Source organism: Neopelma chrysocephalum, unplaced genomic scaffold, assembly GCF_003984885.1.
Source record: "Neopelma chrysocephalum unplaced genomic scaffold, ASM398488v2 Primary Assembly neopelma1_68, whole genome shotgun sequence".
Lineage (NCBI taxonomy): Eukaryota > Metazoa > Chordata > Aves > Passeriformes > Pipridae > Neopelma > Neopelma chrysocephalum.
Window position 1 is genome coordinate 6774009 of NW_020897727.1, and position 26708 is coordinate 6800716.

Below are 26708 nucleotides of genomic sequence, written 5' to 3' on the forward strand. Positions count from 1 at the left end.
GCCTAATGCCCCTGAAATGCGTCTAATTGCGATTGCCATGGCCAGACAAGAAATGAGGCTCCGAAAGGAAGAGCTCAATTTCTTGCCACTGTTTAAAAATAAATGCTTGGAGGTGCCTGCTCTGATCTTTCCACTTCTGTTGAGGATTTTTCTCTATCACATCTTTTTCGGGAGCTTCTGGTGCTGGGATGTGCCTTCACCCAGAGCCATTCCCAAGTCCCACCACGTCAGGGTTGGGATACATGTGGGGCACATGGGAGTGTGAGGCTGGATGTCCCCATCAAAGCTCTTACAGGGGAGGTAAATAGTAACAAGCTTAGAAATCTCCTACTGAAGCAATTTAAAAAAAAGGATCTCCTAATGACTCAATTTTTGTAGACAATACTCAGTTCAGACTTAATTTGTTCTCTGTGTCCCTGTTTGCATGCGGGAGACTGAATTTCCTGGGATTTATCCAAGGCCGCTGAGGAATCCTGGTACTGGCGGGAAATTGTTGTGAAGGACAAAGGTGGAGCTCTCACCCCCTCTGTTTTCACACAGAATAAATGTCCCTGGGATAAAATACAAACTGATTTTGTTGTTCAGACATTCCCGTTCCAGCCACCCTTTGATACCACAAATAGGAAACTGAGGCACAGAGGGAATAAAGGGCTTTGTATGAGAAGGCTGGAAAGCCACCTGTCGGAACGGGCTCACCCAAGACTTTGGGTGTCCCTGTTTGTCTCAGGAATCTTCCACAATTCAGGTCTCCAGGGCTTTTGCCGGAGTTCCAGAGATTTGAAAGCTTCCCACCAGCTCCGAGGACCCCAAAGCTGATTTCCAACGGCAGAACCAGCCATGGCCTTGCTACACCCACCACTCCTGCACCTTCCCTGATCCCCAGAGCCCCACAACAGGGGCAAGAAAGCCCAGTGATGCTCCAGCATCCCCACCCTGGATGTTATTAAGCCCCAGCTCATCCTAAATGTTCCCCACCCACACCTGCAACGAGCTGATCTAACTCTGCCTCTCCATGGGTTAATTCCCTGAGTTTTGCAGCCCCTGGCTGGGGCTCTGGGAGGAGCAGGGACGAGGTGCTACCCCCCAGTCCCGGAGCCCGCAGGGATCCAGGCGTTTCCTCCCGCAGGAATCCGGCAGATGCACCGGTGCCGTCCTGCCGGCTTTCGACACCCGAGGATGTGCAACAATTATTCCGAGCTAAAATTAGTCGTGGAGCACGTGATGTTCCTGGAAGAACGGCTTCGAGAGCGCGAAGGAGGGTGCGGAGCACCGACTGTGTATTTCCAGCAGGATTGAGGCAGCTGTGCCCAGCCCAGGAGGCTTCAAAGCCAAACCTGTGCCCCCGGGCACTCGGAGCACCCACGTTTGGGATTTGGGCGCGGTGCTGAGCTCCTGCCTCTGACACTGGTGTGTGCTGTCACCTGGGGGGACTCGCTTCACCAGTACCATGGACTGACCCTGCTGCGTCCAGGAACCAGGGAGGAACAACCACGGGGAAAGTGATGGGGGTGGGAGAGATCCCCGTGGCTGATGGAGATGGAAAACCACAGGGGAGAGGATGCAGGATACTAAGCAGGGATATTTTCACTTTTCCCAGGTGAACACCTTTATCTCACGCCTAAAGGGGTTGCTGGAGTCTCTGCCTGAAGGTCTGGAGTCTGTTCTGCAGGAATGACCAGGGCAGGATGGTGGGGGGGCTGACCTTGAGGTGGACATGAACCCCCCTGTGAGTGTCCCCCAGCCCTCCCCCAAACCCTGCAGGGTGGGGACACCCAGCACCCACAAAACCCTGCAGGGTGGGGACACCCAGCACCCACAGCGCTCGCTGGGCAAGGTGGGTGGTACCCAGCACCCACCACACTGCAAGGAGCACATCCAGCACCCACGATGCTGTGCCAGGAGGGTACATCCAGCACCCATGGTGTGGGTGGCACAGCCCCCACCACAGTGTGCACAGGGGGTGGCACTCGGGACCTGCAACACCCTGAGAGGGAGTCACATCCAGCACCCACAACCCTGTGAAAGGTGGGCACATCCAGCACCCGCAATCCTGTGGAAGGGAGGGCACACAGACCATCCGTGGCATTTGTGCAAGGTGGGTATATCCAGCACCCGTGATCCTGGGCAAGGAGGACACGTTCACCACCCATGACAGTGAGCAAGGGGAGCACACAGAGCACCCACGATGCTCTGAACAAGGAGGGCATATCCAGCACCTGAATCCTGTTCAGGGGGGGCACATCCAGCACCCACGATCCTGTGCAAGGCGGGCACGTAGAGCCCCTGCAATGCCGTGCTGTGTGGTGGCAGCTACCCCACCCCTGTTCAGCCCCCCCCAAGCCCGTTTGCAGCCTGAGGTCCCGGGGTCCGTGGGGTGTCACAGCCATCCCCACCTATTATGTGCCTGAGTCGCTCCGCAGGCGCTTCCCCCTTTCCCGACACGTCTCGGATGATGTGTTTGTTTTCTAATGTGCTCTAAGTGGAACCGCCTCCCTTCCCCTCCCCTCACTCACTCCCAACCCACCCAACCGGGAGCACCAGCCACACGAACCCCAGCACAAGTCAAGCGCCGTGTCCCTGTCTAGAGAGGTAGTAAAAAATGTATTACCTAAAAATATCTTTCCAAGAGGTGATTTAAAACAGCAAAGTCTCTTGGCAAGAGGAAATGGAGATGAGGAATATCTCAGGGCTGAAGGAGCCCCTGGGACCACACAGACCTGCGAGAAAGCTCAGATCTCTGATGTACAAATTGCACCTCGGCAGGAGAGATGCCGGGGGGGGTGGGGAGCACAAGAGCTGCGTGGGGCTCTGGTGCTCTGCCAGGGGGATGCTCCACCATCCCAAAATGCCCATGGATGTCTCCTAGATGGGGATCTGCCCCAGCTCAGGTAGGTCCATGGCTGGAGCCAGCCCCCAAACCCTGTCTGGCTCATCCTGCTGAGCCATGGGATGTCCCCAGCCACCCCCACAGCCTCTGTGCCATGGGTAAGTGAGGACTGGGGCATGGGCAGGCTGGGCCAAAAGATCCAATGATCCCTTTTCCCATCCTCAGGGAACATGAGTCACCAGCAGCAGGCCCTGGAGCAATTAAGCTGAGTGAGTAATCTTCAGTTAGAGAGCTGGGAGGGGGAGACAATAATGACAGACGCCTCCTAATGAGGGCTTGGTGCAGGAAAACTTTTAAATAAACCCAGTCCCATATATTAATTATTATGTTAATTATTGCTGTGGGGACTTGGAGTTTCCCTGCAGACCCCTGACCGACCACGGCTTTGCTTCAGCTCCCTCGTCCCTGAGCCTTTGCTGGGCCTGAACCTCTTGCCAACGAGCACAAATCTGGACAAACCGGGAAGGAATGTTGAAGAAGATGGAATGTTGAAGAAGATGGAAAGAAAGCTTTGCTACCAGGCAAAGCTCAAACATGGATTTTCCCAACACCTTGGCACAAGTACATGACTGATTTGCACAGCCAAGGGAAGGATCGGGTCTTAGAGTGTGCCAGTCCAGGCATTCCAGAGAAATCATGAACCACACAAGCCATGGGTGTAAAATCAGTGCTGACCTCTGGGACCATCTGTGTTTGCATTTTCCATCCAGAGCTCTTGTTTTTTTTCTGTGCAACCATCACAGACTATGAACTAAAAAAATTGGAGTGTTTTGGTGTGAAAAGAGGAGACAAAAAAGCCCTGAACAAGGTGGAAGTGTTGACGATTGAAAGCCTTGAGCTAAATCTCCTGAAAACTGGTGTTGCTGGGAGGTTTCCCAGCCCAAGAGTCCTGGTGAGGACTGGGAGCTGTGGGCACAGACCAAGCCTCTGCTCAGGGCTCATTTTTGGGGTTTTTGGGTCTCTGCAGGGCTCAGAACTGACCGTTTTCCCTGTGCTGGAAGGAAGGCGAGAACTCTTTGGCAGTGATCCTGGCGATCCGCGCTTCCTCCTGAGCTTTCTGCGCCGCTGTCACAGCCGCCTCTGCCTTGGCCCTGGAGTGAGAGGTCCTGCAAGGCAACAGGAGACACAAGGACCACGTTAGGCAGCTCCTCGCTGCATGGACAACCCCGAATTGCCCCCACAGAACCCCTTTGCTCTGAAACCCTTTGGCTGCGGCAGAGTTGTCACGGGGAGCTTGGGGCTCACTGAGGAATGAGGGATGTTACAGCAACAACATTGTTCATGAGCTGCTTCCCAGCCTGGAAATCAATTTGGAAACAGGAGCAGGATGCTTTGTTCCCCCATGGATGCATCACCCCAGAGCAGGCTGGTCCCCTCCATCCCACATCCCTCCATGGGGGATCCCAGCCTGGCAGCCTCTCCGTGCATCTCCCACAAGCCTCTGGAGCTGAAGGCCTGAATTTGAAGCTGGTTTGGTTTTTTTTTAACCAAACCCACTTGCTTCGGGATGAAAAGAGGAAGATTTCCATCCCCACCCCCACGTTTTGCGTAAAACTCTGGATGTAAATAAATACTGGGAGCAGAGGTTGGAACGGGGGTTTGGCAGTGGTACCACCTCCACCATCCCTTAACACATCTTTCTCAGGGCATTCTTTTCACTCTGGATGAACAACTGTCCCCTGCACCCACCAGTGATTCCCCAAATGCTCGTGTTTGATGGCATTTCATCCCATCACTCCGGATTTACACCCTCACACAGCCTCTCTGTGAGCATCCTCCGGAGGCTGGTTTGTCCCTTCCCCTTATCCGAGCTATCCAGGCACTTTTAAAAATTCCTGTTCCCACCCCGGTGCAGGCAGCACTATAAATAGCTCAGCTGATTTCTTTTCCCTCCAAAATCAGCCCCTCCATCTCCTTTAATCATTTTTTTTCTGCCGCTCTCTGAATTCCCTCTAATTTCCCGACATCTGTGTGGGGAGGAGTGCCATTCCTGACAGGCTCCTAGAAATGGAAAACAGGGCCAGGAATGTGCCTGGCATCACATCGTGTGGCACAAACCAGGGCTATGAAACAGGGGGTGTGTGACTGTGTGCTGCCACCTCCCCGAGCCCGGAGAGACGCCTGGTTCCTGCTCCCGGTGCCGTCACTTGTGTTCCAGTGCTGACATTTTCCAAGTGTCCTTGCTTTAATAAGTGCTTTATTTACATCAATGGGCTTATTGGAATAGCCCTGGAAGTGGATCCAACCCGTTTTCCGGAGCTGTTGAAGGTGGTGGAGGCTGTGGTGATGCTGTTGCAGGTCCCACAGGTCCTCTGTGACCAATGCAACCAAAAATTGGGTTGAAATGGTTTTTCACCCACCTTGAGTCCAGTGGTCTCTCTGCTCAACACTCATGCAGGGTTGGAGGAGTGGACAAACATGTTACAGCCCATTCCCTGGCAGGTATCCCATTTCTGCTCTTTTAGGAGAAGCAGGGATGCTCCAAGCAGGAGCTGAAGCGAACTGCTAGGAGAGGAGGCACAAACTGCTCCTGTTTTTCATAGAACCATGGAATGGTTTGGGTGGGAAGGGACCTTAAAGATTACCCAGGTCGACCCCCTGACACGAGCAGGGACACCTTCCACTACCCCAGGTTGCTCCAAGCCCTGTCCAACCTGGCCTTGGACACTTCCAGGGATGGGGCAGCCACAGCTTCTCTGGGAAACCTGTCCCAGGGCCACACCACCCTCAGAGGGAAGGATTTCTTCCCAACATCCCATCTAACCCTGCCCTCTGGCAGTGGGAAGCTGTTTCCCCTTGTCCTGTCACTCCAGGCCCTTGCCCAAAGTCCCTCTCCAGGTCTCTTCTAGGCCACATTTTTGGCACAACGTGGTCTGTGGGAAAGGCTGGGACATCAGACCCCCTGATTAAACCCCCCCAGTGCCAAGGATGGGGCCACTTGAGGCTTGAAATTCAGATACTGACACTGAGGTTGTTAAACATCTGACACTTTCCACGAGAGCCTCCCAGAGATGTGGATCCAAAGGTCCTTCATCCATCTATCCCTTTGCTGTCTCCTGGACTGAAAACTGGGGATGAGCCTGTCCCTCCCATCCTGCAGCACATTCCTAGAGCAGGCTGCAGGTCCCTGCTGGCTTGGTACAAAGGATTAATAACGTCTGAGAGCGTCTGGACTGAACTCAGCAGGCAGGATTACACTCTGCCTCCTGAAACTCTTCCCTGGAGAGGCAACTGGAGGCACTTATCTGTCACTGCCTGCCAGGGAAGGAGGCTGGAAGTACTGAACAGCAGCTTGTGCCACCTCCAAGGGTTGTGGGGACACATGGAGGTGTCTGCAGGGCAGCAGGAGCACACATGAAGCTATCACCTAATTCTGGGATTGTGGGATCACCCAAGCTCTGCTCCTCTCTCCAGGATTTATCATCCCCCCCCCCCCCTTTATAGAATCCCAGAATTAGTGAGAATGGAAAAGCCCTCCAAGACCATCAAGTCCAACCTGTGCCCGATCCCCACCTTGTTACCCAGCCCAGAGCACTGAGTGCCACACCCAGTTGTTCCTCAGACACCTCTGGTGTTGGGGACTCCACCACCTCCCTGGGCAGCCCCTTCCTGTGCCTGACCACCCTTTCCATGGAGAAATTCCTCCTGATGTCCAACCTAAATGGGTTAAAATCCCCATCCCTGGAGGGACGGATGCATTTGCATCCCTGGAAAACTCACTCCAGCGACCTCTGGGCCAGTTCATCCCACGATCAGCCAAGGAAGAGCAGCGAACTTTTAAAAGCTAAAACTCGAGGCTTTGGCTCAGAGAGGGTTAAAAATCAATCCCATTAATTAAGCCATCTCCGATCCCAAATACCCTGGATTCCCCCAAAGCGGATGGAAAGCGCAGCTTAATTGTTTGTAAAGCTCCCTAAGACGCTCGGGGGGAGGGGGGGAGGCGCCGGTGGAGTGAAAAGCAGAATTATAGTGATCTATATGTTGCATAATAAAATACATCAGTATTCCCAAATAAATGCAAGTAATCCAGTTAGTGCTTGCATGACTTTGTCACATCCCAAATTTAACAGCTGTCTCCTCTACACGTTTCTGCTGCTCGTGGCAGCCACTAAATCTTAATTCCCAGTTAATTGCCTGAGTTTATTTCCTTGCAAAGCGGGTTTTTCTCCATGACACATGGGCAGAACCTGATCTGATCACTCTTCTTCTCCTGCCCTAAGTGCTGCCATGGATTTTTGCTGGAAACCACAGTCAAAATAAGGCTGAATCCTTCCCTATGAATCATAGAATCGTGGAATGGTTTGGGTTGGAAGGGACCTTAAAGATCATCTCCTTCCGGTGGGCTCATGATGGGATGAAGGAAAGAGTGATGCAAGAGGAGCTGTTTAATTCCTCCCACCTCTGAGCATCCTCAGTCTCCTCCTCCAGCTGGGATGAATCCAGCAACCTGGTCTAGTGGAAAGTGTCCCTGCCCATGGCAGGGGGTAGAACAAGATGAGCTTTAATGTCCCTTCCAATCCAAACCATTCCATGATTCCAGGGTTTTAGTGCACTTCACTATCCAAGGTGAACTGGGAGAGGGGATTTCAGCAAGGACAGGACTGGGAAGATCCAAAGGGGTGATGGCCGGGATGGTTTATGGCTTTCCAAGGGTCCAGTTTGGGTCAGGGCAGAGAGTCCACGCTGGGACTGGCTTGGAATATTTTATTTATTAATTTTTTGCCAAGCTGACTCACTCTTCTTGGAGGATGAGTGGGCAAGTGGTCAAACTGGCAAGGGGAGCTGGCAGGAGGCAGGAAAAATCCCAACCAACCAGATTTCTGTAAATCTTTGCAGATCTCTTGTGATTTGGCTGGAGCTGACAAGGGAAGGGATAATACCTGTGCCTGGTTCCTAATGCCAAGTTTATCAGCTCCAGCTAATCTATAAGAAGCTGGAATCAACTGATTTGCAAGGAAGAACTTGGCTTTTTAGGAATTCCAGCAGTGACTCTGGGCTGGCTTTTTGTGAGACAGGAGTCAATGCAGGGCCTTTGCTGCAAACCTGAGGCTGGGAGCTGGTTTAGCAAAAGAGGGGGGAGCTCTCAGCAAAATCCTGATGGATTCAGGAAGGAAGGAAGCAAAATTAGAACCAGGTGAGGCTTGAGATGTGTTTTGGTTAATGGAATTCTTTGGCAGGAGAACAAGTGGGACAAACTGCTTAAAAATTAGGCTGGAAATTAGAGCAAGTTTACAGAACCCCAGAAACATTTCCGAGCTATAAATGGGACACCTGGAATTTCTGGGATGGCACCTGGAGTCACAACAAACCTGGTTCACTACTGAGTCTCTCTCTGCCCATTGTTTGAGTGCAGTGATAGTTCAAAGGGGAAGCTGGATCCAGGCAAGGGTTTTGCCATCCTTATTCCTATTTTTCTTGCATTTTTGTATGAAAAACCCACTCCTCAACAAAAAACAGGCAGCAGACTCTGAGCAAACTCATGTTTGGGGTCAAAGGGAGCTCTGGGCTGGACACGGGAAAATCTGCTTTAAATGTTAAAAAGCATCATATGGACAAGATTTCTGCTAAAGAAAATTCCTGAAATTCACATGGCAGATCTTGCTGAGGGATTTCTGTTCCTTTCCAAGCAAACTCCTCACTTCCCTGATGTCCCCCTGAACTCAAGGCCTGGCCGAGGGATCCTCCTCCTCAGTGGGATTGAGGCTTGATAGGGAAGTATGAAATTCCTGCTTTATTGTCAGGATCCTCTGCAGGGATGGAGACCACCCAGCCCTCCTCCATCCCACACCCAGAGCTGATGGAACCCTCTCCTGGGCTCTCCAGCTCCTCAACAGGAGCATATATGAGATTGCAACAAGTCCTAAACACTTTGCAGCATGTAAAAGGACCCCGTGGTCCATATTTTCATGGAAAACTTGTAAATCAGTGAAGGCTTCACTGCGAGCACTGAGGGCTTCCAGCATCACAAGTGGTGAGGATGGAGTTAATCTGCCAGTGAGCTCATCCTGGGCCATAATGAACAGCCTGAAGTTTTCCTAAGGGGCCAGGCTGGCTCCACTGGATTCACTTTGTCTGCAGGTCAATATGTAATCAGGCAGCTTTGGGGTTGATGTTTTTTTTTGTTTTGCCTTTTTTTAAATGCATCTTTATCTTCCTACAGGAGGAATGTTTTCTCCTTCCATTACAGAGGTTCATGTATTTTTCAAATGGCAAAATTCAATTAAAACACACACCAGCTGCGAGAAAACACTTCAGGAAAAATTCAGAGAGAGCATTTGCAGGCTTTGTCATCCAACCCCAGCTCTTGAAAAGCAGCGGGGGCTCAGGGAAAGCCTTGGGATGCACCTTGTCCTGGGAAGGGATGGCTGGATGAAACAAGGAAAAGGAGTTCTACAGTCCAACCTCCCCGTGTGTAAAACCAAGGCTGGTATGAGCACGAGTCCCTCAGCTGTGTTGATTCCCCAGGGGTTGTTTTCCACTCCCTGTGGCACAGCAGAGCAGGATCCGGCCCTAATTGCATCCAGCAGAGATGCACCAAGAAACACAAAGCACAAGTCCCCAAGTGATCGATGCCGGTAACCAAACCCCAGAGCTTTGGGAGATGGGAATGCTGATGCAACCCTCTCCCGAGGCTATCCAATCGCTCCAGGATGGCAAAAGAGAGGCGTTCCCAGCTCCCGGCCCTGCCAGCGTGGGATCGATCGCTGCAACCAGCACCAGGAGGCTCTGCGAGCTCCGGGCAGCATCTCCATCCCTGCCTGCGAGGAGGGGAGGCTTGGCTGGTCTTCATGCTCTCCTAGATGGGACAAATTGGGACTGAATTATTAATAGGCACTGCAGACTGTCTGGCTTTACCTCTGCGGGAGCATCCCTGATTTAGGGCAGAGCTGGGGAGAGCTGCAGTGCCCATCCTGCCTCCCTTTCCCCCTCCATGGGCTTCACCTGGCACACATCCCGCATCCAGCACCTCTCCAGCCCCAAATCCCAGCGCAATAACCTGCCGGGGAGGGTCGGGGTAGGCACGACCCAGGGCCAGGCTCTGTCTAGACAATGCCTTCAGGGAACGGGGAGGTGGCAGCAATTAACAACCTGTTTGTTATTTTCCCTATCTGGCATTTATTGCCCCGATAAAACCCGCTCTTAATTCCGGCTTGGCTCTTTTCACAGCTCTCCCGGCTCGTTGTTATTGCACCAGGCTCGCCCTGAGTGATTTGTGAAGGCAGTAATACAGTGCTGGTACTCAGGGGGTGGAATATTAGACACACCAATTAGCTATCTGTGCATAAATTCCCATTTACCTGCTTATCACAGGCATATTTCCCTGCCAGCTCCCTCTGTCTGCTTTTTCCTCCACACCCCCATCCCCCCCATCTCTGGAATTCTTAATCAAGGCAAAAAAGCTGCTTAATGTGACCTCTGACATGACGTAATGCAGCCAAAACTGTCTGCTCTGGCTCTTTGCAGCCAGACACAAAGCAGGTGCTGTGCATAGCAAAGAGAAAGCCTGGCTTCCCAACACCCGCTGCCAGGCTTCCCAGCTCCACTGGGAGACTTTGGGATGGGAGGATGGATCATTCCTGCTTGGGCTCTGTGCACCTGAGCACAGGGAGGAGCAGCAGGAAACCTCCCATCAGTGGGAGAGCAAGAGGGAAGGGCTGGGGAAGGCTGGGATGGCACGGGACAGAAGGAATGGGGATTGCAGGCTTGGAAAAAAATGGGTCTGAAAGTCACATTTCAAGAGAATTAAAGAAAAAAAAAATCCTCAAACCCTTTAAACCTGAAAAAAACCCTCAGTGTGTTTGTTGCTGCCCAAGAAAGCAAAACACAGCGAAGCACAGAAAATGTTGTGGTCAAAAGCCCAAATCCAAGTTTCCCTGTGGTTTTACACCGGGAAATGTCACATTAAGGGGGGAAACCATTCCCAGGCCAGCTGGGAGACCTTGTGGAGAGCAGGTGCCTGTGGCCCAGCTGGGGCATGGAATGCATGAACTCCCAAATTCATGGAAATGGGGATGGAGCCAGTTCCCATTTAGCTCCAGGCACCTGTGCCAGATCCTTCCCTACCTTTAAATTTTTGGAGCTTACAAATGGAGAATGAATTCACTGAGGTGTCATTTGCTATTTTGTACTGAAATTCCATTTTTAAATCCAAGTAAGGGAAAAACTATTCCCAGGCTGTGTCCTTGTGTCCTGTGCCTTGCCTTGAAGTAGATAAAATTAGTTTTGCTGGAGAACTGAATTCATGACATGTAAAGATGCAAAGTCTTGGTGACTTGTGGTACAGGGATGGGTCATGTCCCCAAAATTCTGGGAGAAACAACTCAAACCACATCCCTAACCTGGGCCCTTCCCAGTGGAGAAGATGAGAGTGTCCAAACGGTCATAACACCATGATCCTCTCCAGCTCACCTTATTCCCACCATCCCAAACCATTCATGGGGCTTCTCGGATTTGTTCATTTTATCCCTGTTTTTGCTAAACAGAAAATCCCAGCCCTGGCACAAGAAAATCAAACTCCTCCGACTTCAAAGGGCTGAGCCAGGTGGAGCTGGTACCCAGAGGCACATCTGCCACCATCAGCCAGGATACTCCCAGCATCTCTCTGGCCAAGGGACACATGGAATAAGCAGGGCCAGGCAGACTCTGCATTTCCCTCCTGGTGGGTTTTCCTTCCTTTTAACTTCTTGCCCCCCAGCAAGGACAAAGCTGATGGAGATGATGCACAGGCTGCCCTGAGATGTTATTCACAGCTCACAAGATAATTAACATCTGGAGAGGGAGCCTCATCCCCTGCCATCTGTCACTTGGAATGAAGCTCCGGAGGAGGCAGGTGAGCGACACGGCCAGGCAGTACCTGCACATCCCGGTGTTCCAGTGCCTGCCAGCCCAGACTGGGATTTGCCTTGGGAAAGGATGGCCTTGATGCCACTGTCCCACCTGACTGATTGAGGTTTGGCCTCTCTCCAGACCTGTCACTTTGCCAGACATGGGCAGTGGTGGGACAGGGATCTGCCCCCAGGCCGCAGCCAAGCTCCAGGTGGTCCCCTCTCCCAAATCCAACACGGATCCAACTCCAGCTCTAGGGATGGATTTTCCCCTTTCCTTATAAACTGGGGAAGGCATGAGATAATTGCAGTGATGTGAGAAACATTATGTACTGGAAAGTGATGCAAAACGTATGGGAACCCACTTGGAGCAGGATTTGGGAAGAGCCAGCTTCAAGGAAGGAAAGGAGTGAGCAGGGGGGATGTTTCTTGCTTTCCAGCTGTGGTGCTTTGGATAGGGCAGGTTTCCATGATTTTACTGGATAATTGTCATGGACATAGTGGAAAATGTATCTAGTGGAAATGGGAAAGGCTGAGTCCCCCTCTCCATCCCCTGCCAGCCCTCCACGCTCACATCCCAAAGGCACAGCAAATGCTCTTCTAACCCTGGGCAAAAATAGCACATTACAAACGAGCCTGCCACTGCCAGGCAGGAGGCAAAACAGGTTGGAAGAAATCCCTAACAACCCTTGGAAAAAGGAAAAAAAAAAAAGAAGTAAAAAAGAAAAAAAGAAAAAGAAAAAGCGAAAAGAAGGCACAAAATCTCAGAGGAAGCCGGGCAGCAGCACCGGATCATCTGCACGCTGCAGATCTCTCCTGGCTGTGTTTAAAGCAGGAATAGGAGAGCAGAAAATCCCCACACCGATGCCGCAGTCGGGTGGAGATTTTGGAATGCACAACAGGCCAAGCTGGAGCTCCCCGAGCAGCCGTAACTCAGCCTGCCTGGACATGTGGAGGGCCGGCTTTGGCTGCACATGCTGCTGACTGGAATGGCTTCAGGCTGGATCCCGCATTCTGGCTGCGTCGTCCTGTCTCCGGGTAAAGCCAGATCCAAAGGCGGCTCCAGCAAAACCCTCACGAGCCCATCAGGGAAAGGCCAGGTTTTGGTGGTGGGTGTGGAGAGGTGGGTTGGTGGGACATCATCCATCTGCATGGATTCATCGAGGAGAGGAGGGTGGAGACATGGTCATGACCTGCCCATGGTGGGGGGTTGGAATTCGATGGGCTTTAAGGTCCTTTCCAACCCAAACCACGCTGTGATTCCATGACTACCCCCAGTCCAGCCACAAATTTGGAAGAAATGTTGTGGGATGCTTGAAGACCATCAGAAAATGCCTGGCTGGTGTGGACACTGGGTACCCCCTCCTGCCATGACCTGCCCCAGGCTGCAGGTCAAAACGTGGAGGATTCAGTGGATCATCAGCATCCCACCCTGGCTTCCATCACCAGATAACTCCCTAAAACACCCCATTCTTTCCTGTTTTTCATGCTGCCCTCCTCGCTGGGCTGATGCCACCATGGGATGGAGCTGGAGATGGAAACCTCAATGCCAAGTGCAGCACAGGGAGAGAAACTCAACCAGGCCACGGGCCTCAGGAGCCTCCAGGGAATCCCTCAAATCCCTTCGAGGAGCCACCAGCACACCCCAGCCCCTTGGGAATCATTAGAGGCTCTTCCTTATAGCCAAGGGAAAAGTGCTCAGAATAAGGGAATTTGAGGAGTTCAGGCAAAAAACTCCAGGTGAGGGAGGTGATGACAGAAAAGCAAAGCTGGTCTGTCCATTGAATTTTAGTTTTGACACCCAAAAAGAAGGAGTTAAGCCAAATTTCAAAGCAAACCACAACAGAACTGCAAGGAAAAGTCTTTTTTCCTTTCCTGACCCTTCACCCCCTTTGTCTTTTGGCTGAAACTCTTTGGCAGCTTCACAAGTCTTGGTCACCTCAAGCAAAACAGACATTTGGCAAATGAACTTTCCAGGCAATGTTTTTTTTTCCCTGCTGTTGGAGCCACAAAAGTCCCAAAGAGGCAGCAAAATGCTGAGCTCATGGTCCTCCTTTTCCCCTGGTGATGGGCTGATGGAGAGGGAGGATCCGTGACCTTCCTCTGGCCATGCAGTGTTTTAACCAGCCAACACCCACCAGCAAAACCCACCCTGGTTTGAGCAAACGACATAAAAACCTCACCCAAAATCAACCCAAACCTCATTTAACTGAAGTTAAAATTTTAGTTCCAGCACAGCCTGGACTCAGGCCAAGCCAAGGAGCTGAAATGGCCTCGGGAGCAGTGACGATGCTCTCCAGCTGTTGGAGCAGAGGTGGTTGATATCCAGCCTCACCCCCCAGGAGTTCTCTGACACCTCCAGCCCTGTGGGGTAGAAGACAGGACTCTTTTCCTAGGTGATGTAACAGAGGTCTAAGGGATGTGTTTAAACAGTCTGGTACTCCGAAAAACCCCTGTATTTTTACTCTGGAAAACTGTATTTTGACCACCAGAGATGCTTGGAAAGCAAATACATCCATGTGTTGCTCCGCAGAGCTGGGAGGAGGCCGATTTCCTGCCTGGAGGAGATGCTGGTGATGGGCACCACTCTGCACCTCTTGCTGCCTTCAGCCTCTCCAGGATGGACCTGGTGATGACAGGGAAGCTTTTCCTTGCTGTAAGGGACAGCCAGCCCCAAAGTGGTTGGAGACAGCCATGTGTGGGGCACGGCAGCATCATCTCCATCCCCCATTGCCATGTCCAGTCTCACGTGTGCTCACCAGCAACCCCCAGGACCGACGAGAAAATGCGAACAATGAGTGTTTGGTGAAATTTTTTCTCATTTTAAGCACTGACTGGGGCACCAATCACCCAACCCCCTGCACCACCTGCAGCCCTGGTGGGAGCAGACAGGAGAGAGAGGGGCTGGAGGTGCCTCCAAGGCTGTGTCACCCTTCTGTAGTGCAAGTGTTGGCCACAGCCTTGATGTCTGTAGGGGGGGAAATAATAAATCATCCCAGTTGCCACAGCAACGAGGATGTCCTGTCTGCCTCAAACTTCAGAGCCCACCCAGGAGGAGCTGCTTCCTTCATCCCAGCTGCCTCCGTGAGTTTCTCCTCTGTTTTTTTTGAGTGCACAGGAGCCCCAAGATCAGCTGCACCCCCAAATATCCCACTGCTCGTGAGGCTTCTCGACCTGTGCCTGAGCTATTGAGTCTTTGTTCAGCTCTGCTTTGGTCCTCTGCTGGTGGATGTTGGTCATCCCAGTGCACCCAAGCATCCTGTGGAATGCCTTGGATGGGATGTGGCTGCACAGGACCTGTTGGGGCAGTGGGTGTCCTGTCAGGCCCCCAAACACTGACGTGCCCCGAGGCCCCGGGTTTGCAGGTCTGAGCTGCCTCCAAGGCAAAGCCAGTGAAAATTTCCACTTAAGCAGCCAGCAGCACAACAGGGGAAGGGACTGGGAGCTCAGCTCTGCCAGGAGAGAATCTGGGCTTTTAATTATTTATGCTTCACCTCCGTGCTATGGGGATGAGAGACAGATCCGACAGAGACACAGCCGGGTAAGAGAGAGGAGGTGCAGCCTGGCTCTCCAGAGAGCCCATTTATACAATTCAGGTGAGCCCAAGGTCCCTGCCCGAGTCCTGCCCCACAGCTCTTCCCTTGGAAAAGTGCTTTATCCCTGGCTATCCTCAGAGAGAGTGGCAGACTATCCCTGACACCACTTCCCTGGAGGGTTCACGCCCAGGACTGAAGGACCGGGAAGACCTGTCACCTGCCATGGCTGTTTGAAGGTCCCCAGGGATTTTCTCATGTTGGATGGGGACCAGCTGCCCACCTGTCTCTGGGGTGACCGTGGGACACTGTGACCACTGTGTCCAGATTTGAGCCCACAAACATATTTGTTTTCCATAAGGGAGTACAACCCCGAGGAACTGCTGTTTCAGGGTAGATCATGGAGCCACTGCAGCTCACAAACTCCATGGCAGGGTGTCCACTGCCCCATCCTTGCTTGGGTTCACCATCTCCTGCAGCTTTTCCTTTGGGGACAGATGCCAGAACTGCTTTATTTGAGCAGAATGAGCTCAGCAAAGCTCTATGGCCTGGTCCCGTGCTCCCTTCTGCTGTTGTGGTCCATGAACAGGAGCTGGTGCTGCTGACAGAGCCCATCCCTTCCCCATCAGGGTGCACCCATCCCATCTCCCATATGGGTTGCTCCTGAGGCCCAACTGGGAAAGCCAACAGTCCACACATAACCTGCCATGACCCTGGAGGGTGACACAGGGGCAGGGAGAGGCCCTGCTGTCCCAGTTGGAAGTGAACAGGAAGCAAAGAGAAGCTGCTCTCCGTGGAAATGGGGCATTGGAGATGGGCCAAAATTGAAAAGTAGGTCCCACCGGACACTGGGCTGGGCACCAGGCATGGCCACAGCACTGCCACGATGGGATTTTAGGGTGCTCAGCACCTTGGAGAATTGGGACCTTTCTTAGTCACAACTTTAATGGGATAATCAGTCATATCCATGGGTTAAATCTCCCTGGGATTTTCAGGGGGGAAATTTGCTTAGCAGGGTCTACCATCAAATCCTTTAATTTCCTGGATTAGGAAGCCAGGACAGCTTGTCATTTGTCCTGCATGGAGAAGGCAACAGAAACCTCATTGCTTGAGGCTTTTCAAACTGACTACAGGAGCACAGAGGGCTTGGGAGCCCCCAGTCCATCCCCTGTGCTCCCCCCAGCATCCCAATCTCTGGCTGTGGTGGGGAGCAATGCTCAGGAACACCAGCAAGGGAAATATTCAATATTTTGGCTCAGCTCTGTGTTTTCATCTTGGTTGTGCTCCTGATATTGCTTTCTGCTCTCCCCAGGGAGGAAGGGGTTTGGGGGAGGAAGGGGTGGGTGGGTGGCTGGGGTGGGAGCAGCCAGAAGGAACAGAAGCCAGAAAACCCAAAACGGGAGCTGGGAGAGGAAAAAAGCAGGCAGGCCTCTCTCACGAGATGGGGAGGTAGCAGGGGGACCCCAAATCTTCCCTTTGACTCTTCTCCACCATCAAAGCTTTGGGATGCAGCATCGCCAGGACACGGCAGGGACACGGTGCAGCAGCACCCACCGACACGGCCGGGGGGGTTTGGGGTGGTGGGACATGGCAGTGAGGGGCTGGGATGATACAGTCAGGATCCTCCACACCCGGCCCTTGAGCCTGAACCCCCAGCAGCCTCCTTGCACTCCATGGAGGGTGAGGATGAGGACGGAGGAGAGCGAGGGGGCTGAAAGCCAGCCCCTCTGCCAGGCAGCCAAGAAGCCTGGGGGAGAATCAATCCTGCTGGGGGAGGAACAATCCTTCCCTCCCCAAGATCCCTGAGAAAAGCAATGCTGCAGCTTCTGCTCCCCGAGTAAGAAGAGCAGCAGAAAGGAAAAGCAGGGGCTGGGTTTGTGTTGGTTTTGTTGGCTTTTGTTTTTTTTCCCGTCTGATGAAGGGCTGCTCCACCCAAAAGGATAAGGAAGAGGCTTCCCCATCCTCTTCTTTAGCTCATTCCCTCTTCCCTGTGCTGTGCAGTCAGGGCAGGCGAGAGGTTGTTGGGTTAGTAGGGGGATCTCACAGGGCTCCGGGGGCTGAAATCATCCTGCCCCACCTCCCCAGAAGGGCCGTCCCAGCGGGACAGCAGCGCCGGCCGCTCAGCCCCTGCGCTAAGCCGGTAAAAGGCTTGGATTAAAATCCAGGCAGATGATCCGGGCTGCGATGGGCTGCTGTGCGATGGGAGGAGGAGGAGAAGGAGGAAGACGAGGAGGCAGCCTCTCCTTTGCCCCCCGCGCTCCCCCTCGCCTCCTGCCCAGCTCTCCGGGGCAGCCCCTTCCCATGGAAGCGGTGCCTGCCAGGAGTGAATCACCTCCCATCCTCCCGCCTCGCTGCCGGCCGGTGCCATCCATCCCTGCCCGCTTCCATCTGGTCTCCCTGCACAGGTGACCACGGAGCAGGCACACGGCGCTCCGGCAGCGGCACGGCTCTCCCATCCCACCGGCTGTTCCGCTCCCTCTCGCATCCCAAGACCCCTTTCCTGCTTCACTCTCCGGCAAAACCATCCCTTCCAGCTGTGCTTTGCCGAGGGCCTGACATGACACAAACCACTTGGATTTGGGAGAGCAGCACAGCTGGACGGGACCACAGCGAATCCAACGGGCTGGGAATCTCTGCTCTGACTTGGTTATTTATCTGCAACCTGGCAAAGTTGGGAATGATTATAGGAATGTATGCCACATGCCTGGGCCATAGGGATGGGGTGGTTTAGCTCTTATTTAGCTCAACAGAGAGGGAAGGTGGTGGGAATTGCCAAGTTGGGATCAGTGGTGGTGGCTGAAGGATGGGAGGGCAATGAAAACCAAAACCCTGCCTAGCTGCTCTCCCAGAGGCTACAGAAGACCCTGCCAAAGTTTTTCCAGTTGGATTATCTTGTAAAGCATAATTCCTATGAAAGACACTCAATTTTGCAGCCTGTCCATACCTGTGGATGGATGTGCCATGCCATCCCTGCCCCGCAGGCAGGGGGGTGGCACTTGGGGACATTCCGAGCTGGCCCTGCGCAAAGCACAGCGGCTGCTCCTGACTTTTGACACGGCCACAAAAGGGCTTAAAGCTGTAAATCCTGTCTGAGCAGGAAGTTATTAAATTGGCATCGCAGGAGGACGTAAACAGTCACGGTGCCGACATCACATTCCGCAAGAGCCGGCATTGGGTAGGGATGCGACGCTCTAGGATGCCATCCGGGATCTGCTGATCCCTGAGTGTCCTGGGCTAGAGGTGGAAATGGGCTTACCATGAGTCAGAGGTGCCCGTGTCATCCCAGTTGACAGTGACACACCAACATGAGGAATAACAGCTGATCCTAATCCCATCCTCTGACCGCTGTCAATACGCAGGAGCCTGGCATGGGCAGGAGCAGGGGAGGGAGGTGGCAGGGAAGGAGCTGGCAGGAGGGAATGCTCAGCTCCATCCGTGGCAGAGCCTGTCAGAGGCTGCCAGCCCCTGGCTTTGCTCTTCTCTGCATTGCACAGGGGTTGTTTGGGGGAGAGAGGGCAGGGAGGGACAAGAAAAGGGTGCTATGAAGGAAGAGAATCACCTCCTGCCCCAGCTGCTCTCAGCCTTTGAACCACCTCCATCCATCCCCTCTGTGTTTTCCTCCTTGTCTCTTTGCACCCCTGAAGGAAAGGATGGAGAGACTGGGCAGGGATGGAGGGAGTGTGTTTACCCTGCATGAGACCCAGTGGGTACCAGGTGATGCTGTCGTGACCCCATCAGTCCCCCAGCTCATGGGCTGAGGTGACTCCTGCAGAGCTCCAGGCTCCAGGTGGCTTCCACAGCCTCAGGGAAACAGGCAGCACTTCTCCAAGGGACCATAGTCAGAGGAACCCTCCCTGGACCCAGAGCTGCCCAAAGAGGGGCTGGTGGGAGACCCTGACCCACTTGGGCATCAGCTCAGCCCTATGCTTGAATCTATGACCTGTTCTTGCTTTGGTCATCCCTGCCATCCTGACCTGAGAAAGGGGACACACAACCCTTTTGGGGCCACAAGACTCCCCTTAACCCCCCCCTCCTCCTCTTCCCTTTCCATCCGCAGCTAAAGCCCCTCGGGCAGCACGAGGCAGGATTAGGGCGAGACTAATGCGGGAGCCCCGCAGACAGACCCCTCAGGCACCCAAAAAGCAGCAGAAACCTGCAATCAAAGGCAGTGCAGCACAATGGCAGAGCTGCAGGCACAGGCCTGGCAGAGCATTAAGCAGCATTACGGCGGCTCGAGCCGCCGGTGGGGACATTACCGCGACTCACAATGTTTGGGATCACAACTGCAGCATCTTTTCTTTTCTGTGGGTTTTGCCCAGGCTGCTTTTCCATTTTTCTGAAGAAAATACCTGTTTGGCTCAAACAAGCTCCCACATTTTGCTGCTCAGCTCTCCAGGGCTTTTCCTGCCTCCCCGCTCCCTGTCGTACGTCAAACGCGACCGGATGCTTCTCCCTTACTGCAGCATCCTCGAGGAGCATCCATGCTGAGTCCAAACACTTCCCTTTACCCCCCCTCACTGCCAGGTTGTCTTTATTTGCTTCCTTCTTCTATTTTTCTCCAGCTTCCCTTTCTGAAGTTGAATGACACTGTGGTAATTTGTAGCCCGACTCCTCCTGAGACTGTCGAGCTTTAATTATATTTTTCCCATGGTTGGTGAATGGCTCGGCTATAATTACGCCAGGAAGAGCATTACTTAGGACTAACCTGAGAACAGCCTCCCCCCCACAGGGTGCCAGGGCACTGGCTGCTCCCAGGAGCTCTTATTTAAAGTTCTGAACAAGAGGTCCCATGAAGCCAGTGCTGGAGAGGAGCGGAGTGTTGTCACATGCCACCCATCTGGGACTCATCTCCAGCACTGCTGATGGCCCTTCCTCTCATAAGCAGTCCAGGCACTAATTACAACACCTTGAACTGTGGCAGCACAAGGAAACCCTGGAGAGAATTTGGGTCTGTCTGCTTTGCATTAGAACTACCATCATCAGCTGTGCAGTGTTGGAGTGTGGTCCTGAGCTCGCCCGGACACTCCACGTGCATCCACCGCCTACAGCAGGAGGCTGTGCTGAAAGCCAAGGGTGGGATGAGCTTTCTGGCCCACCTTTCTTGCCTGGATATTATATTTTAGTGGACCATGACACACCAGTGCCTACGGACAATTTGCCTTAGGTATCAATGTGAGCGCTAATGAGATGGGAGTCGGTGCATCCAGTGCATCCTTCATCCTTCCAGGGTGGCAGCAGAAGAGTGGTGGCTCTTGGCTGATATGAGAGGGAATGAAGGATCTCATAGCACTTAAAGGACACCCTGCACCTTTATTTTAAAACGGCTGAAAAAGGGTTCCCTCCTTGGCTACCTCCAAAAACTGATCATGGAATCCCAGAATGGTTTGGGTTGGAAGGGACCTTAAAGCTCATCTTGTTCCAGCCCCTGCCATGGGCAGGGACACCTTCCACTAGACCAGGTTGCTCCAACCTGGCCTTGGACACTTCCAGGAACAGGGCAACACGTCCAAGGATGAGGCAGCTGATATCAACAGGAGTTTCTCAGCCCTCATTCATATCCCTTCTCGCCCGTTCACTTTACACAAATGATTTCAGTGAATGGGAATGATAAGAGGGAATAAAGTGTTTCCCATTTTAATTGCATCAGAGAAAATTTAGGAGAATCATCTCCCAAATCTAAAAACCTATTCCTTAAATGAGCTTATTTTTCTGTGTCACAGAAATCATTGTACTCCATTCTGACTAAAACAACTTTAGGAACCCAATTTACTTGTCTCCAGTACACTGTGTTTTTAGCCTACTTTCCTCAGGAAATGGGGCTTTACTTCTGTGATTGTGCTGTTTATATATCTATATGCCATCACTCCCACACTAATAACTTTTGAACGTGTTGGCCAATTCCAACCAAATCTGACAGAGCGGCAGAGTTTTCAAAAATACTGAATTCTTACAAATTTAATGAAATACGTGGGTGGGCACATATTTTCCCCCACCAAGGGAAAGGCTGCAGAGTGAACTCAGCCATATCATTACACAGAAAAGAATACACACACACACACACATGCACAGACACACACCAGTGCTATATAAATTCCCCAGGTGCTGGTAAGTCACTCATGTTGGTCTTAGAGGGGGGATGTTGCATGCCTGGTTCCTAAAGCCACCAAAATGAGCACCAGGATTCCTCCACCAAGGCACCCACTGCTTGTTTTGTGCCTTTCTTGTTATTCAGACAGTGCAATTTGGTGTGGGCACTGCAGGGGAGTGTTCCTTCATTAGGAAGCTTTAAAATTAATCGGACTAACTAGATGAAAGCCTTTCTAGCTGGATCTAGGTATGTAAAACCTTGCTCTCTTCTGGTTCTGCAGGCTCAGAGACTCTCGGCCAAAACCCTTGCAAAGAGGGAGAACTCGAGCTGTAGGATTGAGGGGTTCAGACAAAGCAGTTTAAGTTAACAGAGCAGAGATTTAGATGGGATATCAGGAAGAAATTATTCCCTGTGACAACAGTGTGGTCCTGGCACAGGTTGCCCAGGGTAGCTGTGGCTGCCTCATCCCTGAAAGTGTCCAAGGCCAGGCTGGACAGGGCTTGGAGCGACCTAGTCTAGTGGAAGGTGTCCCTGACCATGGCAGGGGGTGGAATGAGATGGGCTTTACGGTCCCTTTCAACCCAAATCATTCTGTGATTGTATGAATTTTATGATTCTATGATAAAGCAGCTCTCCCTGCTTCCACGCTGAGGTCATAGAATCATAGAATCATAAAATCACAGTCACAGAATCATCACAGAATCAGGGAATGGTTTGGGTTGGAAGGGACTGTAAAGCCCATCTCATTCCACCCCCCTGCCATGGGCAGGGACACCTTCCACTAGACCAGGTCTCTCCAAGCCACATCCAGCCTGGCCTTGGACACTTCTAGGGTTGAGCCTGTACATCCACCTAATCCCATCTGCCCTCTGTTTCCAGCAAAGCCGAAATCCCACAGTCCTGCCCAGCTCTAGCCGGATACTTCAGCTCTTCATTGACAGATATTGGGGCCTCAGCACAGGCCATTAACAGAGGCAGCAAACATTCCCAGGATGGTGTCATGCATGTTGGTAACTCAGGGCTAATGCACAGAGTCACGTTGGAGTGTCTCTGTCCCCAGCTCGTGCAGCCAGAGCTGGGCAGTGCAGGGGATCAATAAAGGGCTTTTCAACACACCAGCAGCCCTCGTGCACCGCAGGCGGCGGCTGGGCCATGGCAAGAGCCAAGCCCTGCATTCCCAGCACTTGCTTCCTTCCACGTGTCCAGTCAAGGGCAGACTAGCCAGGATGAGGGAGCTGGGATGCAGGATGGAGGTGTCAGATTGCTCACAGAGCATTTTCTGGCAGGACCAGCTTTGGTCTCTGGTGGAATATACTCAAGGCACTGCATCCCAGGTATTTATTTCTTTGCATCTTCACTGGTGACTGAAGGGGTCAAATCCCACAAATCCCACAGCTTTTCCCCTCCTCCATGCACACATGTGACCACAGGCTGCATCCTCCCTCCAGCTCTCCATCCTCCGTCCTCCCTGCTGCTTTCCAGCACAGCTCAGGACCACAGCACCCCAGTCAGTGCAGGGGAGGGAAGTATTTGCATCAGGCATTCCTGTCTGACTTGGTTTTTTCTTCTTCTTTCCCATAATCAGAAGTGGAATATTACATGCCAAGAGCTTATTAAGCATTTCCAGCATGGGGGGGGAAGGGTCACATCTCTTCCAATCCCACATTCATGATGTTCCAGGACCATTACCACCCGGAGATGAAGGATGCTTAGGTCTTCAGACCCAGCATCCCACAGCAGATTAGAGCTCCTCATTTCCAGGATTCATCCCACAGCAGACTAGAGCTCCACATTTCCAGGATTCAGGCCTTTTGAGGCATTCACATCCCGAGATCACAGGGGAAGATCTGATCTTTCTGCTGCTTTGCTTTCCTACCTGGCATTCTAGTGGGATTTTTAGTTTTATTCTAAAGCTTTGACAACAATTTGGTACAACATCAGCTCAAAAACATCATCAAGCCTGAAAAGGCTCCCAAAGCAGGCCTGGGAGTCTCATTCATATTGCAGATAAGCCATCAGCAGGCAGGCTGATAAGGATTTCAAGTGTGACTCCGCATACAAATATTCCAGACCCAACAATTAATCCTGCACAGGAGACTGAGGAAGTACCTGGGTTTTTCCCCTAACCCCAGACCTTTTTCCCAGCCTGGCTGCTATATATAGCTCTTGCTCAAAAACAGAAAGGAATGACATGCTCTAATAAACCATCCCAAAAAGGGATACAAAGAGCCCTGAATTCTCCAGAGGAGCTTTTCCTCCTCAGTTCACCTCCAGTCTGGGAACTGCTGCAAAGCCACAAAGCTCCAGGTGCCTTTTGGGAGCCAGCTAGAAGGTGCTTGAGCTGGCCCTGCTTTGAGCTGGGGACCCTATTTTGATCTAAATTAGACACGACTCCTTTTCCCTTTCCCTCCTGCTGATTTTTAGCCAGATCAGGTCCCAGCACTGGATCACTGAGCAGTTCCACGCTGGCTGCAGTCTGCACAGGGAGAAGGAGGATTATTTGGGCACCCAGATCTGCTGTTTTCCAGCAGAGCCTCAGGCAGGGCAAACCCTCCCCAGGCATCAGCTGCAGCCAGAGATTTGACTGTTTTTCCGCTCAAAACCCCTTTTGGGAATGGAGATAGCTGGGAATCCTCCCAGCCCAGGCCAGCCCTGGGATGCTTCCTCTTGGCTGTAAGTCAGACAGAGGATATGAGCAAACAGCATCTCAGGAGCTCTTCTGCTAAGGGTATCATCCTGCTTCTCCAGAGGGATAGGGAAAAACAGGGTGCATAACCTAGTACCCCCTAAGTGACAGATCTCAGCCTGTGAGCCCCACACGTGCAGTCCCACCACGGTGCCACCACCCTTGCCCCAGCTGCACCTGGGTGGCCCTGCAAGGCCTCACCGGCTCCTTTGGGAAGCTTGTCCATCCGCAGCCCGCTTGGGATCAGCAGAAGGACAACTCAGCTTGGATCCACCCCATTTTGAACACCACCCATGAGGTTTGGGCACACCCAAGGATGCTGCCTGCTCCCACTTTGGGGTCCAGACAGCACCAACCGCTGCTGTGCCTGCACATGCCCACCACAACTTGCCTCCAGCAGCATCCTTAAAACACTGCCCTGAGCACCTACTACGACAAAAAGGCTTATCCCACTTATCCCAGCAAAGCCACTGGGGTGGCACCCCAGCTGAGGCGCCACGTGGGGAGGGACAGAGGCCCCCTTACCTGGATGCCGCTATCTCCGCTTTCTGCTTGGCGATGGTGGCCGCCCGCTCAGCCGCCTCCACGGCCCGATCCACCTTCTCACGGATCTTGCTGGCCCGCAGCGGGATGAGGTTCTTCCTCTTGCCGCTGACCAGGATGTTCTGCTTGTACTTGCCCTCCTCCTTGGTGCCGTCAGGGAAGGTCATGCAGCCGTAGCCGTGGCGCTTGTTGTTGGCCCACTCCCCCTCGTACTTGAGCCCGTCCGAGCGCTGGCTCACCCCGAAGCCCGACCGCTTGTCGTTCTTCCACTCGCCCACGTAGATCTCGGTGGTGGTGGCGTCGATGTCGTCTTCAATGACAGAGAGCTCGGCCTCGCCCTCGCCCAGGCTGATGGTGGAGTTGATGTCGCTGGCGGTGGAGCTGACCGTGCTCATCCCGGCTTCGCTCCGGAACGAGCTCTGCTTGCTCCGCTGGCTGGCCAAGGAGCTCTTGGACTCGGACTTGCGGAGCTTAAGCCCGCTCAGCAGTGACCGCCGGAAGATGCCCTTCTTCTTGCTCTTGAGGATCTCGGCGTCGCTGTGGGCCATGAGGACGAAGCCCCCCCGGGACACGGCCGGGCTGCCGGCCACAGCCGGCGAGGCGTCGGGGTGCAGCGCCGTGCCGTTGGTGTGCTCGCTGCGCAGGGAGTTGATGGACGTCCTCAGGGGTGACCTGATAACCGCGGCCATGCCGTAGGGAACGCTCTGCCGGACGCCGTAACCCTGGCGCATCCCTCCGACCCACTGGCCCTGGTATGTCCCTGGGGAGAGGAGAGAAAAAGCAAAGAGGGGGTTCATGGAACAGCTGCCTGTGGTCCGCTAACGGCATCAAACTCCTCCGCTAGCCAGAGCAGCCAAGTGCAGCTCTGGATCCCAGTCCCATCTCTGTGACAAGGATTGTAACGTCACGTTGTAGGAAGAAATCCTACAGTGCGGGCCTGCACTCCACCTGCAGCATGGGAATATTAGAAACCAGCCAAGGCATCGAGGAACTGCCCCTTGGATCAATCCCTAATGCAAAAGGAAAGGGAGCAGGGAGATGGGAAGGGGGAATCGTTATCCAGGAGCAGATTCCAATCCCATCCCTGCTGCTGATAGTGACCAATGCTATATCACATTGGATGGGTGGCATATAACAATACATTTATTTATACACATAGTGCCTTCTTCCGGTGTGTTGAGGAAGGAAGCAGCTATATGGAGATAAAGGCCTCATGGGGAGAGATCCATTTCGTTATTCCCCTCAGAAATGTGCCTGTTTGAGCTCCTGCATTTGTCTGGGCACTTACTGGAGTTGCTTAACTGGTCATTAGTGGGATGAAACACACACAGGACTCCACCACAGCACTGGGAATGGAGGGACAAGGAACCCATCCAGTCTGAGAAGCACAACTGGATCATATCACCCACCCTGTGCACCAAAATGGGGGTGGGTGGTAATCTGCTCGGGGTGCATAATCCCATCCCCTCCTGGAGCTTGGTGACTGGCACAATTCCAGGCGTTATCCCAGCCGGTTGAAGCACAGGGCTTGTTTTTATTCTTAGGTCGGCTTAATCTTTTCTGGACCAGCTCAAGACACAGTGATTCACTGCTCGCCTAAGCCCTTGTGGGGCAGACTGACGAGCCCAAGGATGGCTCCTTGCCAGGCACTGGTGATGCTGGGATGCTGTGGCTGGTCCCAGCCCCCGGCTGCAAAGGGCCGGGATGGGCACAGGCAGCACCTCAGAGCACTGGGACCTCCCTTTGTGCCAGCCTCGCTCCCACACGCCAAGGCAGTCTTAAAACAGACCTGCTGAAATAGTGAACTCTGCATGAATCCAGCCAATCCTACCCCCAGGACTCCCTTAGGAATTTTCACACCCGGTTCTGGGGCTCAGCAGTAGCTCTGGAGATGGGTCTGGGCTGGAGCGGCTCATGCTGAGCGCAGGAACTGCTTCTTGAGAGTGTGAAACCAGCACCAGGCCACATTTTGGGGTGCATCAGCTGTCTTTTATCTGCTAGTGCTTTGTACAAATCCTGCAGGACTTGGGCATCCTTCCTGGTGCTCCAGTGCAACATCCCAAGGTGCTACATTGTCTGGGTGAAAGCTTTGTGCACCCCAAAAAAACACCAGCCCCAAACTGAGGGATCCCACAGAGACTGCCTC

At 53.0% G+C, this 26708-nt stretch overlaps 1 protein-coding gene across 1 annotated transcript in view; it reads right to left on the bottom strand.

Annotated features, from left to right (window-relative positions):
* The window catches only part of JPH3 (junctophilin 3), a 55746-nt gene that overhangs the window by 14161 nt on the left and 14877 nt on the right, over positions 1 to 26708 (bottom strand). Inside the window, exons 2-3 of the mRNA XM_027685113.1 lie at positions 24545 to 25322; positions 3869 to 3993 (exon numbers count right to left, since the gene is read on the bottom strand). Of these exons, the coding sequence (XP_027540914.1) occupies positions 3869 to 3993; positions 24545 to 25322 (903 nt within the window). The remainder of the gene's footprint in view (positions 1 to 3868; positions 3994 to 24544; positions 25323 to 26708) is intronic.